The sequence below is a fragment of the Phyllostomus discolor genome, chromosome 2 (genome assembly GCF_004126475.2).
Source record: "Phyllostomus discolor isolate MPI-MPIP mPhyDis1 chromosome 2, mPhyDis1.pri.v3, whole genome shotgun sequence".
Lineage (NCBI taxonomy): Eukaryota > Metazoa > Chordata > Mammalia > Chiroptera > Phyllostomidae > Phyllostomus > Phyllostomus discolor.
The window spans coordinates 203392463-203407125 of record NC_040904.2 but is presented as its reverse complement, the minus strand read 5'-3'; the positions used below and the strand labels follow the sequence as shown (position 1 = coordinate 203407125).

General features: G+C 53.5%; 1 protein-coding gene across 2 annotated transcripts in view; it reads right to left on the bottom strand.

The window, feature by feature from the left end:
* CHST11 (carbohydrate sulfotransferase 11) overlaps nt 1-13977 on the bottom strand; it is a 244074-nt gene extending 230097 nt beyond the window's left edge. Inside the window, exon 1 of one of the 2 annotated variants that reach the window (XM_028532199.2) lies at nt 13242-13977. In XM_028532199.2, coding sequence (XP_028388000.1) covers nt 13242-13359 — 118 coding nt within the window. In that variant the 5' untranslated portion in view covers nt 13360-13977. The remainder of the gene's footprint in view (nt 1-13241) is intronic. The other variant, XM_028532200.2, reaches the window with a different exon arrangement.
* Nucleotides 13978-14663: the final 686 nt, after the last annotated feature.

Genomic DNA, 14663 nt, shown 5'->3' with positions numbered 1-14663 from the left:
CAGAACTTCACACATGAACAGGACGTGGACTAAGACACGTCCAAGTTGAAGAGAGAAGCAAGTGTCATCTGAACACAGGTGACAGCACTGGGCCCGAGAGGGGAAGAGCTCTTCCAGAGATAGAGCGTAGGGTAAGATGGGGCTCTCACTGCATGTCCCACATCGAGACTGTTCCACATCATCGCTGTTCCACAGCGAGACTAAGGCCCCTGGGAAATAATCACCTCCTGACCTGATTACCTGAAACTGAGAACAGGCACCCCGGGCCGGCCGGCGAGATGGAGAGCCACATCTCTGCGTCGGTCAGACCTGAGCCAGGTGCAGCTGGTACAGCTTTCCAGCCTGGGGACCTGAGGCCAGAAACGTGACCCTCGTGCACATCCCGATGACGTCCTGGACCTCGCTAGCCTCTGTTTCCTCATCTTTTTTTTTACAGCAGGATTGGTAAATGCTCACCTGCCAAGGCTGCGGTGAGGGTTAAGTGTTACAGTTCCTCCTACCTGGCACAGTACCTGATACACAGTAAGTTCTCAGGAAGCGACCGTTATTGTTAGTGTCACAAAAACCTGGGGCATACAGGGGGGAGCCCTCGTTCCCGGGTTCCTCTTTACTGAAGGGCGGGGCACTGTCCCGTGCACTATAGGGTGTTCAGCAGCATCCCTGGCCTCGACCCACTAGATGCCAGGAGGAGCCCCTTTCCCCTCCCCAAGTGCAACAGCCAAGTTGGCTCCAGACCTTGCCAAACGCCCCCTACAGGCAGGGAAAGAAGGGAGCAAAATGGTCCCCAGTTGAGAACCACTGTTCTAAATCGATAATGAGGTGAGGAGAAAAGTCCATCTGGATGGTGGGGTGCTAAAAAAGAAAGAGACTTTTCAAGCTGTAAAGAGCCCTAAGCACTGACAGACTCCTCACTTTCGGTGAAGTATCAAGTTCCGCAGGGACTGGCTCAGAGAGGCGAGGGGCAGACCAGGGAAGGGGATCAACAAGGCCCTTGGCCTCACCTTGCACAGCCCTGGCCTGGGCTGCACCCAAAGCAGCATCACAGTCTTTTCCCTCAATTTCAGCACCTGCTCTGGTGACAAGCGGGGGAAGGAGCCTCTGCCATTCACCAGAACAGCGATTTTTCAACCCGTGCACTGCCAGGGTTTTTAAAACATGCAACATCTGACTATTTAGTCAGGGGCACTGACCTCTTCTCCCTAAGATCGTCAAATTAAAAAAAAAAAGAGAGAGAGAGAGAGAGAAAGAACAGCCAACACAAGGATGCTCATCCAGTATGAATGAATCAAGACCATACCTATTTTATTTGTCGGACTTGCAAAAAAAATAGTATATATATTTTTGGAGCATAGGTGTGTGCCACAAGATGAAAAAGGCTGAAAACCTCTGCACAAAGAGGAAGCTCCGCCAAGCTTGTAGGTAAGCGGGTGGGGGGTGGGGGGCTGGCCCCTGTGCAAGAACAGCCCATAACGTCCTCCTCCGCGCGCTATGCCCTCCTCTGCGCGCCACGGCCGATCATGGCTGTCCTGCGTGGTGAGCCACTCCAGGCCACCAAACCATCGCTCGCGCGAGGGCTACCACGGCACAGCTCTGTTTTCGAACGAAGCCTCGGAACTCCGTTTCAGAAACGGTGCTGACCGGTGCCCCGTGTTGCTTCATTTTTCAAGTGTCGCTTTCTCAAGCTAATGGGAAACTGAGGGGTAATTATGGGTATAACTGGGGGTGGGGGAGCTACGGCCTTTGCATTCAGCATGAAACCACAAGGCTGACCGAATAGACTCCGCTTTCTGCTGCACCGAGGCAGAGCTGAGGTTCGGCCTTGGCAGGGGCGTATGCAACCCAGAGGGGCCGTGCGCGTTCAGAAAGAAGATATTCATAGGAGGCCAGACGCCAGACCCCTTCAGTAAACTTCACAGCGCAGGGCGCGCGTAGGAAATGGACAAACATTTGCTCAAGTTTCAACCAGGATACAACACAACAGCATTTTGTAAATGCGAAGATTAAAATCTGAGCGTGAGGAACCACAGTGCATGTATTATAGCAACGGTATTATGGGTGCACTGTTTCTGCATCTGTTTCCAATGCCTTTTCACACCCACTTCCTTACTCAGTCCTCACCCCCATGCCAGCGAGGTAGCGATACTACCGTCACTTGGCGAAGGACGGGACCAAATCTCTGAGTCTGTGACCTTCACTCAGTCACTCACTCAATTAATTAGCAAGCCCCTAGAACTCGCCGGGCACGCACCCAAGTCATGGGGTGTAGCCAGGTCCCGTGCCAGGTGCTGCAGACGCGGGCAGCCGGAGCCGTGTTTTTCGGGGAGGAGCTCACTGGCATCTGGGCGGGAAGACTCTCGGAGGGGCGGAAAGATCTCACCCTTCGCGGGATGTCTAGCATCCTGGGTCCCGGCCGCTAAATCGATGTCTTCAATCCTTGAGACAATGACGAACCATTTCCGAGCGTGGGGGATGGGGTGCCCCTCATGCACAGTCCCTGTCAGAGGTCCAGGGCGACCGGCCTCAAGTCAGAGACAGCCATGGTTTCTGTCTAGTCCCATCCATTCCTCTCCCGCGTGACTTTAGACAAGCAACATTTTCTATGCCGCGGCTACTCCCTTATAAAATGAAACTTTGGAGAAAGGAATGTCAGTTTCTTGGGTACCTATGAGTATTTTCTCCAGACTGTGGCTTCCTGGGTGGGGTCTCTTAAACGCCCATTCCATTTAATTCCCATATAAAATGATAACAGTGTGTACTTTTTCAGGTGCCTGTGAGGAATAACGTGTATTAAACACCTGAGCCATGTCAACCTTCAGTAAATAATTCCCAGTAAATATCTGTACTGTTTCATCAGCCCATCCCCTATATATCCTCATCTCCCAGATCGTTAAAGCCACCTTCTCAGAGAGCCTTCCCTAACCACCCTATTTAAAATTGCCACCCCCTGGCCCTGACTGGTGTGGCTCAGTCAGTTGGAGCATCACCCCGTAAACCAAAAAGCTGCAAGTTCGATTCCCAGTCGAGGTACATGCCTGGGTTGAAAGTTTGGTCCCGGTCGGGGTGTGTACAAGAGGCAACCGATGGATGTTTCTCTCTCACACCGATACTTCTCTCCCTCTCTCCCTCCCTCCCTTCCCCTCTCTCTAAAATCAATAAGCATATCCTCAGGTAAGGATAAAAATAAAATAATAAAATAAAATCGCCACCCCTACACTGCTTGCATTTCATACCCTCCTTTTTGCTTTATTTTTTTCTCCGTAGCACTTGACCCTATCGGACATTCTCTGTGTTTTAAACACGCATCATGTGTTATGTCTCCCCCGTCATGGGGACCAGGAGGACACAGGTGCTTGTCTCTTTCAGTCCCTGCTGTGTCCTTAGCACCTAGCACAGGGCCTGACTCTTAGGACGCATTCAACAAAGATGTCCCGGATGATGCTGAATCCGGAGGCTGGTCCCTGCATTTGCAAATTCCGTGCCCTTTTCACGATAGCAAGTGGCCAAATGCAAGGATATTAAAGGTAAAATATGTCAACCGTTCAGAAGCGTGAGGGGTTACATTACAACACTACCTTGGAGGGGCCTTTGTGTTGTCCCTCTTCTGGGATTCTTGGAAGTTAGCGGCTTCTAACAGGAGCCCAGCCACCAACCCATTTCACCTGAGTCGCCTTTGTGGGGTTTTCTTCCCCAAAGCTTTTAAGATAATCGCTCAAGCCAGAGATTGATAAGGACTTAAACACTCATATTACTGGGTTTCCTTATCTCGACCCACATCTGCCCGAGTTAGAGCTGAACTCAGTCCCCCCCATATAATACTGGACTTTTAACACCCCCACCCCCATTAATACCGGACTTCTATGTAACTGTTGACTGTGGCGGGTCTCGCAATTACCAATTGCATTCCCGACGAGCCTACACCTGGGGTTCCAAAGTCTGGGAAACACGCTCGCACCGCAAAGGGGCCTGGGAAGAGAGCATCGCGTCTCCCGTTTCACTTTCTCTAAAAAGAAAGTTAACTAATATTAAAATAGGAATGAATGTTAAATACAAATGGATACAACCGCCACCCCCCCCCGAAACTGTCATGTCAAGTTACATGCAATTTACGAGACTCATGAGGGAGGAGAAGGAAAGCCACACTGAAGGGGACTCTGGTGGCCGCCTCAAGACTGCCACCGCTCTGAGCCTATTGCAATGGGTCACCTTTTACAACTGAATCACAAGCAGATTTACAGACGGCCTCACCTACTCTCACCCAGAGTAATCCCCACAAAATGGAACGGGCGTTCCCAAGACCCCCCCCCCCCCAGGAATCCGTGGTTTGGAGGAAAAACTCACATGCACCCAAGAAACTGCCATTCCTCTCTCCAAAATTTCATGTGCCACATTACAAGGTAGGAAGGACGACAGAATCAGAGTTGACAAGGAGTCAGCCAGCAGGATTGTCCAGATGACAACGAACATGTGGATTTGGTCCCTTACTGTTAGAAAGTTAGAAATACCCTTGTCCTAAATTCAGCGGTCCCCAACATTTTGGGCACCAGGCGCTGGTTTCGTGGAAGGCACTTTTCCTACAGACCAGGGTGAGGAGGGATGGTTTCAGGATGATTCTAGCCCATTGCACGCAAGCTCACCTCCTGCTGTGCCACCCGGGGCCTAACAGGCCACAGACCAGCCCAGAGATCAGAAAGCTTGGCCTTAGTTAACAGTAGTAACATGTACAAATTATCCACCGACAAAATAGGTTGAGGATAACAGCTCACATACGTTTTACCACTAGGCTGTGGTGAGTACTGTGGATGTCTGCTCATCCTACATTTACCTACTTCTAGAAGGCCTTTCCATACTGCAGAGGATGGCCATTTCAAAGCTCTATTTCCCCGGCTTCCCTGAAGCCAGGTTTTCGGACATGACTATGGTTCCCCTCGACAGAAGTAGTCCTTCAAGATTTACAAAGCAGGCACCAGCGAGAGGCCACCTTCCTGCTTCTGGGCTGCTTGCTGCTGACAGACGTGGTGATGAGGGTCCCCTGCAACAGCATCACAGGCCCGCTCTCCAGCTTCCCGGGCACTGACAGGCAGCTGGCTGCAGCGGGTAACGGTCCCAGCTCATGTGTCATTGGCTTGCTCTGGGGCTCAGGAGTTCCAGGGACAAACTCAGAGGCAGCGAACCCCCGGTGGGTCGGTTTTCAGCAGCATGCCTACACATGTATGTTTCCGAATTATTACTATTATTATACATACACTACTATTAACAGTGCCTCCAGCCCTCCCACCAATTTTATAAGCGCCAGATCCCCCGCATTAAATACCTTTCCGCTTTAAATACCTAGACTGCTTTCTAGTCCCTGCCCTGAGCCCTGACCGAATCCTAGCAGACCAGGAGCAAAGACGTCTGGGAGTCAAGGAGAATAAACCACGCGAGAAGCTCTGCGGACCTGAGAGGCCAAGTGGGCTCTCCCCTCCGGGCTCTATGCACATCGGTAAGGCGCAGGCAGAAGCGGAAGGCGCATCGCTGAGAATCACTTGCAGGCACACGGCAGGTAAGGGCTTGTTTGTCCCGTAAGATTATAATAGAGCTGAAAAATTCCTGCAGCCCAGTGACACGGCAGCCATCGTCACACAGCAGCTCAGTGCCTTACAAACAGCGTTGGTGTGTAAAAGTATACACGCAATTATGTCCAATACACAATACTTGATAACAAACGACGATGGTACTGGCTTCTGTATTTATCACTCTGTGCTTTTTATTATTATTTTAGAGCACACGCTTTCTACTTTTCAAAAAAAAAATGTGTTCCGCGAAACGATAAGCCGTGTTGCCCCAGCAGCAGCCTCCTTATCTCTCGCCTTGACTGTGTCTCTTGCGTCTTCCCTGCACCATGTCCTCTCATGCCCGCTGTAACCCTGTGCTGTGGAGCAAGGGCAGTGTGGCCGAGCGCTGGCCCAGCAGAAAGTCCACAGCGGCGGACAGCCATGCCCTAGGCCTTGGCACCAGGCTCTCCAAGAGCGACAGGCTGGACCATCCCCCAGCCCAGGCTTGTATGCACGCTCCCTAGGAGTTCCCCAGGGCGGACTCGCCTAAAGACACGAGTTTCTCAGAATATATCCCCCTTCAGGGCTCAGCAGAATGTGAAGTATTTGCTCCCTGCATGCTTCCTAAACACCTCCAGGCCCAGTTCAAAGGCAGAACAGTATCTCCTTGCTGAATCAAAAGAGGAAGAGGTACAAGTAAACAAACAACCACAATACACTCACTTCTAAAAGGGCTAGTGAGGAGAAAAGCCCCCTCCCCGCCCCCCCAGAGCTCAGGCGCTGTGGAAGAAATAAAAATCCACACTGCTGATGCTTTCCCCCAAGAAATGTCCCTGTTTCCATCTGAGCTTCCAGGAGCAAGCCCCAAGTTAAAGAACTTACATCCCCACCCTTCCTGTTCTGACTCGGATGAACCCTGATCAGTTCAGCAGATAACTGCAAGCCCTGGGGCTCAGAACAAAGGTGCAAACTTCCCAGGCAGAGCAGAAAAAAACTCAACAAGGGCCTGCGAGCTGGGCACAGGGGTTAGGGAGCAGGAAGCCCTACCAGCTGCTTCCAGGCCCTCAGCCGGAGCCACACCGGCCCTGCCGTCTCGCAGGAGTGCCTTTTTCACCCCCTTCCCACAGCTCCGGAGTGTGCCACGGTTCCCAGAAAGTGTTTCCACGATTCACACAGGTGCTACTTTGCAGTCTGCTGGGAAAGAAAAGGCCTGCCCACCCAAGCACAGCCACGCTCAGATGCCATCAATGACAGCACCGTCTAATTTCATACGCATGAGAATGTGCACACGTGAGTGTCCGAGCATCGATAAAACACAGTCATTCGTGGAGTTAGGAAGTGGGGGAACCCACGTGAGGGTTCCAGGTCTTCCGCTCCCCAGTCACCAGTCCACTCAGTCTCTGTGTTTTTTAGTGAATGCCTGGGCAAGTCGGGGGCTACCTGCTGTTGTATTTATTCACCAATGCCAATTTCCAGCACAACACGCAGGTGGGCATTGTCTCAAATCTCTCTTTCTGTTGTGTACGTGACCGCTTTAAAGATGGAGCACGGGGTGGTCTCCGTGTTGGCAGATGTCGGCAGAGGAGCACAGGGATGCACGTGGCGCCCACTTCATCAGGTGCACGGAACACAGGAGTGGGAGGAAGAGGCTTCATCGTGCCGCCCCATCCCTGTCCCCTCCCGCCAGTGTCCCCTGCTCCAACCCCACCAGGGTTTCCCATCCCAACCTCAGTCGAGGCCAAGGTCCAGGCCCACACAATCTCTCTCCAGCTCATCATCTTTGTCTGCTCCCTTCTCTCTGCTCTGGACACTCAGAGCCACTGGCCACGATGCGTGTTCCCACCTCAGAGACCTGACTCGTGCTCCTCTCTGCCTGGAACATGCTTCCTGGCGCAGACAGAGGGCCACCCCTTCACTTCTCTCAGGTCTCCGCTCTCCTATGTCATCGCATCGGTGGCATTCCCTAGTCACCTCTATGGAGTCGCAGCCCCTGCCTCTCATGCCCCTCACCCTTCTTCCCTGCTTGGGTTTTCTCTCTCCACACAATCTGCCATGCCCCACCTTTTACTTCTGCGTTTGCTTCAAGTCTGGCTGCCTCACTGGACTGTCAGTCCCGTGAGTGCAGAAATCAGTGTTCATGTTGGACACCCAGTGCCAAGGACAACCCCTGGCACAGAGCAGGGCAGAGAGACAGAGGGGGAGAGGCCAAAGGGGCAGCTCTGCTCTGAAGTTCTGATCCACCCCATTTGCTCCAGGATGCAGCACATTACAGATTCCAGGAATGTTTGATGGACAGATCAGATGATTCAATGGTCTCCTAGAAGAAATGCCGCCCCCCTTCTCTTGTGATAAAGATGGGGTCTCAAAACTCAAGGGAGGGAAAACTATGAAGAGAAAATGAGTCAGCAAAACAACTTTCAGTTTTTCTCGCAACCTGCCCGTAGAAGCGGCCTGCCGGCAGTGACTGTCAAGAGAGCCTTTCCCACTTCTTCTCCCCAGATGAGTTCGTCCTTTCGGTGGATTTAAGAAGGGAAAGGGTGGTGCCTCTGATTTCCTGTTTTCAGTGGCTGTGCGGACAGAGCTGGTCCTTAGCGAAACAACGTTGTGACCAGATACATATAAACAGAAGGTGCCTCTGCTGCGGGTCGGTCTCCCTGCCCCGTGCGCTCAGGAAACCTCCAACCGCCCTTTCTCTCTCTGGGGCCTTATCTCCTCTTTTATTACAAAAGGACCCCTCAACAGTCATGACAGCTGTCGCAGGAAATTGCCTACGTTTATCTGTCTCATCTGAATGCAACTATGAAAACGGCTCCATTGAGGCACAAACATTGAAACGGCCCAGGGGCCACCCCGCAACCGAAGGAAATGGCTTATCCTTCAGTTACTAAATGCTGGCCCAGGGTTCATAACGGTCTCACCTCTGAGACCCTCCCGACAGCTTTGCAAAGGAGGTAGCAGAGAGATAACACAGGAACAGCCCCTATGACTCCAAAGCTCATTTCACGAATAATCAGAAAGACTCTTTAATTTAAAATTAAATGTGTATAGCAGAAGGGGAAATAAGGCACACTGGGGCTGATGGCTTGCAGGGGGGGGAGGGGGCGGGCAGGGGAACAATGGCACAGGCAAGTCTAAATGGAAAAGGTTGTGGTTAGATTTTCTGTCTTTAAAGTGAATAGTCAGCCATAATGATGCATTTGTCTAAAACACATATTATCACATGGGGTACAAAATGCATGGTGTGATATCAACTATTTTACATATATATTCTACAACATATAGAAAAAGGACCCGTTGCTTCTGGGTGGCGGAATAAGGAAGGATTATTTCTCTCCTGTACTTAACTAACTTGACGAAAATGGGTGCACATTGTTTATAATTAGATTAAAATCGTAATGCAAAAGTGTTTTACGTTCAATCTAATCAAGTGAAACTACAAAGGGTAACCCAGGAAGTCTTTAAATAAAGGGTACAACCTTTCAATACCGTCAACCAATGCAAAGAAGTCCCAGGCGACAGTGAGAGTAAACACACTGTAGAAGGAAAAATAAATTGCAATGAGAGGAAGGGAAGGAGGCAACAGGCTTTCTCCTCTGCAGGCTTCTGTGATCAGGGGCTTTCAAACGAAGCACAGTCCTGGGAGTTAACACCAACGGGAGGTGCGGGGCAGGCGTCTACCCTGGGCACACAGGCAGCGTGGGGGCCTCCCAGCACTGCCTGGCACGGCGAAGCTCCATCACAGCCCCGCTGTCTGGGGCGGATGTGTAGACTCTTTAGTGTACGGATGCACCTTCGCAGGCTGCATTCACCGAGGGCCCAAGCGTGTGCAGACACTATAAGCCTGCCGTCCCATTCTCACCGACACGTCAGGAGCACTTCCACCCACAGAAGGTGTCTGCCCTGCCAATGTGTTTGTTCAGGTCATGGGCTAAACCTGGCCAGGCCTCCCAGGTACCCAGGACACTGAGCAGTGCCTCAGCTGTCTCACACCTCCCGGCAGCAAAATAAAGCCTACAGGGAGCCCTGGCCGGGTGGCTCAGCTGGTTGGAATGTTGTTCCGCAACATCAAAAGGTTGGGGGTTCAATTCCCGGTCAGGGCACATGCCTAGGTTGCAGGCTGGATCACAGTTCGGGGCACGTACAGGTGGCAACCAATCGATATTCCTCCTCTCTCACATGCTTGTTTCTCTCTCTCTAAAATCAATAAACATCCCAATAAACATCCCAATAAACATATCCTCAGGCGAGGATTTAAAAAAAAAAAGAAAAATTGAGGCCTTGGGGAATACTCCTGTCTGGTGCCTCGAGAACTTAAACTGAATTCATGCCCCAGGAGACCAGAAAGGCAGGGAAGGGTCCCCACCAGACACCTCCTGTCCAGGTGTGCCTGCCGAGGCTTGTCGCAGCCTCCTGAGCACCAGAGAGGCCAGGCTTCTGGAGTTTGGCCACTTCGTGCCTTCACCCAGCAAATATTTCATTGAGAACCTACTGTGTGTCGGGCATTGTGCAAAACATCAGGATTCCGAATGGGGCCTCAAACCAGGTCCCCGCCCCAAAAGGCCGTTCTTAACAAACGCCAGTTAACTCAGTGTCAAAGATCTAAAGAAAAGCGCCTTCCTCACTGATGAGGCGCCCTTCTGCTGAACCTCCCAACCAAATTAAACACCAAACACGCGAGGGTACAAATGACTCAAGTTCATGAATTAGAAAAGTACAAAGGGACCCCAGGTTAGAATCCGAGGAAGAGATACCCCCCCACAAAACACACATACACCCCTAGCTCTCTCCTTTTACCTGTTCTCTCCCGCCTCACACACCTCAGGTCATCCCCAGCCACCCAGGGACCCACGTCATTTGGAACAGATTTTTCTATCTCAGATACAGCTACTTGGAGCTCCTGCCAGAGGGCTCAGAGTGCTTTGCAACGCAATCTGTGCCATGCTGTGCCTTCTGCCTCTCCCGGGGCGATCTGGGGAGGCCAGAGCTCAAGAGCCAGAGGTAAGGATCAGCTCTCGTTACTCTAAATCCTTCCGAGAAGCCAAGAGCAGCGAACTCTCAAAGAAATGCAACGCTGTAGGAAAAAGATTTCACATCAGCCTTCATCAACAGTGTAGTTTAAAAAAAGGGGGGGAGGGATGGAGAAAATGTTCAATATGGATTTCAAGGCATATTTTTATGTTGCGTGTAATAATAAACTGTTGACATAGAGGTTTTGTGGGACCCTATGTAATTCAAAATGAGGACCTTTCCCAAAAGTGACCTACAGTCCCACAGGCCATAAGATGTATTGAAAGTAGCATTTGCTGTGGACTGGGAACAAAATCAGGGGAGCACACTCACAGAGGGGAATAACACACAAATGCCAGTTCTCGGGAGGAGAGGGAACCAGGAAGGGGAGCCACGGCTGAGGGCAGAGGGTCAAGGGCAGAGGATCCTATCAGCACGGCCTTAGAAAGTTTCTCCTGCTGGTCCCAAAAGACCAGACTGAAAAGGGCCAATGCCACTTTCCCACTGACTGAATACTCTCACTACAGCTGGAAATGTTAGCCAAGTGCCAATCACAAGTTGGAAGTTCCTCCTTAGTATCTCTGTCTAGGAAGTCACTTCCTCATTCTCACTCAGGAAGAGAAGAGCTCAGGGTGCACGGACACCGTGGGCTACAGCGTATTATTAGTATGTTTGGCTGGACAACGAGCAGGTACAGAGAAGGTCACGGGCATTCTTGCTGGAGGCTTACGTTTCTCCGAGTTCCAGGCATTCCTGCAGAGAACTACCTGGCATGTTGGATCCAGGCAAAAGTGGCCTAGACACATCTCCAGAGACTACACCAAAGCATTCAGTCCTTTGTTTAAACTGTTTGAGCCTCAGTGTTGTTATCTGCTCACCACTCAGGCCTCAGCCCTCTGGGGTGGAGTCTGGCCTGGTCTCCAGAACACCACCATCTGTCTGCTCCTGCCCGCTGCAACCACCGCCCGGCTGGCCCAGGGCAAGCGAGGCCCATTTTTAAATTCCCTTAGAAGTTTCACAACCACGGGTTTGGATGAAGTGACAAACCCCGCGGTAGTTTGCTGACATGAAACTAAAAATACCCGACGGCAAACAAAAGCCATCTTTTACAAGGCTGGCTGCGATGTCCTGAGGTTGCAAGCGGTGGTGTCAGACCATATCCTTGGCAGCGGTGGCCGCCTTGACAACTGCTCCTGGAGTGGAGCAGAGGGGGCTGTTCTGTCCCCGCGCTGCCAAGGCATCCCGCGGCCGGCAGCCTGCCTATTGGATGGGAAGGACGGCTTTATTCCTCCGCCATCGAGTCAAACGCAGGCTACATGAATGCAGGTCTGCTGAGAGTATCAGATACACACTGAAAGGAGAAGACCAGGGCAAAAAAGAATAGCAATCCCGTTCCCCTGGAAGAAAACGTGTTTCCAGCTCCCTCCTCCTTGAAATTCTAAAAGCAAACTATTGCTGCGACTACGCTGAGAAAGAACTCCTGGGCGTAAAAAAAAAAGAAAAATGGATTTCAGAGTCAATGTGGCCCCGCCAGGCTTGCTGGGGACCGGGATGGGGGAAGGGGGGATCCAAGGCGAGGCAAGCAGACCGCGTTACCCCGTAAGCCTCCTCCGAAGGTTCTTTCTACCTGTTGGGCTTTGGAGGCGAACTGCAAACCCCCGGCCGCCGCGCTCCAGGGTGCCCATCCCTTCCCAGGTCCCAAACTTTCCTTCGCGCCCCTCGGAAGCGGCGAGCCTCGGCTCCCCCCCAGTCCAGATTTCAGATGTGAGAGGGTCTAAGCCACTGGAGACTGGGAGGAGGGGACTTAATCCCACAGGGCCCGGAGGACTCCGGGTGCTCGGGGCCGGGGAGTAGGGGGAAATGCAACGTGACGGTCAGCCCAAGTCCCGGCCGAAGTTTCCTCCAAAATTGCGGCGGCCAAGGCGAGACCCAGGAGCTCCGGGGCCCCAGCGGAGAATAGGGGTTGGAGTGAAGTGGCGGGGGCGGGTGCTGAAGCAGGCCCAACAGCACTAGCCGCAAGGTCATTGCGGATCCGGACCCGGGGGCAAATTGCCAGCGCCAGGTCCCTTCCCGGCCCCGGTGGAGGGGCAGCGCCCGGCACAGAGCCTCTCCCCACACCTGCTCAGCGCGGCGCCGAGCCCCGGACACGTGGAAGCCTAGCCCGGGGCTCCGGAGCTCGCGGCAGGCACTCTCTACCTCGCCGGAGAGCGCACCCTTCGCCCCTGTCACCCCCACCAGGAAGGGGCAGAGCGCCCGGGCGCTGGGCGGTCGGCTCCGGCGCCTCTTTCATTCTCCGACTACGGCAAGAGCAGAGAAGGAGTTTCATACACTTCAAACCTAACCCCCGCCCCCAGCCGCTTCCCACTACCTCTACCTTTACCAGCTACCTCGCAGAAGAGCAGACCAGAGACACAAAGAAAAGAAGGGGGAGGAAAAAAAAAAAAACAACTACCGCCCCTCTGGTCCCATCCTCCAGCCCGGAGCCGGAGGAAGCAGAGCAAGAGAGCAAGCACATCTTCCCACCCTCCCCACCCTCCTTCCCGACTCGGTGTCCCGGGCAAACCCGGGCGACAGGGAGCCCCGAGGTGGCCGAGGAAGAAGAGGTAAAGGATGGAAGAGGCAGAAACCAGGCGGAGCGACCGAGCGAGAGCGCGAGAGAGAAGAAAATATTCAACAAAACCACGCTAACGCGCCCCCTACCTGGGTGCAACATACTTTGGAAATAGAAGATGACCAGGATAAAGGATCCCAAGCAAGTGGCCAGCACCATCCGGCAAATTCTGTTCATCCTCATCACTTCCAGAAGCGCCGGCTTCATGGCTTTGTCCTGCCTACGGGTACCGGGGTGTCCGGGAGGCGCGCCCGGGGCGCAGGAGCCGGGACCTCGCTGCGTGGAGCCGAGCCCGGGAGGCGCAGGGCAGGGTTGGGAGGGCTCGGGAGAAGGATCGGGCTAGCTTTGCGGCCGGTCTCAGAGCTCCTAGCCCCGGGCGAGGGTGTGGAAGACGCCGGAGTTGCTCTGGAAGTGCCAAGATGCGTGGACCCGCCGGCTGCGCGCTCCGGAACCTCCCGCTGGTCCTCCTCGCCTCTCCGCCGCCGCCTCAGCGCCCGCCGGCGGCCGCCGCTGCTGCCTCCTCGCGGGCCAGGCGGCTGGGGTGCGAGCGGTGATGGTGGTGCTGCCGCTGCGCTGGCCGATGTGGCTGTCCAACCGGCCCCCTCCCTTCTCTCCGAAGCCTACTTCATTGCGCTCCAATGATCTATATATTCCGGGGCTGGGTTTTACCAAATGCAACTCGCAGCCCCCGGCGAGAGGAGGGCGCCTGCGGAGAACTGGGGGAGGGAGGGACCGGAGCGTCTGGGCGGAGCGTCGCGCTCCCCCCGCCCCTACCCGGGACTTGGTCGCGTCCAGCTGTTTCCCGGGGAGTGCAGAGTGCGCTCCGCGCTCCCGCAGGGTCCCAAAAGCCCTCAGTCCCCGGCCGGCTGGGCCGCCGTCTGGAGGTTGTGTCAGCGTTTCCATGACAAAACCCGGAGGAAAAAAATACGAATAAAATCGCCTCGGTGCTGCCACCCACCCGAGCCGGCATTTGTAGAAGAAAGTGGCAGGGAGCCGGCAGGGCATGGGGAGCGGGAAGGGGTCTGGTGGTACGCTATGATTTCGGATCCCTAGGCAAGACGTGGTAGCCGCGAGGTTACCCCTTGCCCCCAGGGAACAGGCACCCTTCCCCCAGCCTTCACGACCGGGTGATTTTCGTTTTCCTTTCAAAGGACAGCCCAGCTTGGGCGATGTTTTGGAAAGGGGTTAAAGAGGTTGACTTCACGTTAATGTTAGGGAAACTGCAGTACCCGCAGGGGTCAGGCGACAGCTGGGCTTTCCCGAGGATTTATGGAGAGTCTCTGACACCCACCCCCTCTACAGAGCAAAAGGGGCTTGTGGATGTTAAAACTCAGGCTTGTAGAGCTCCCTCCAGATTCTCCGAAGTGAACACGAGCCTGAGCAGGGTGGGTGTGAGTGTGAGAGGATGCGCCCGCCAAGTCGCTCTCATCCAAACCCAAGAACTGCCGGAAAAGCCAAGCCTGCCTTAGCTTCAGAAAGTAAATGGAAAGATGCCGCTCTCTTGTACCATG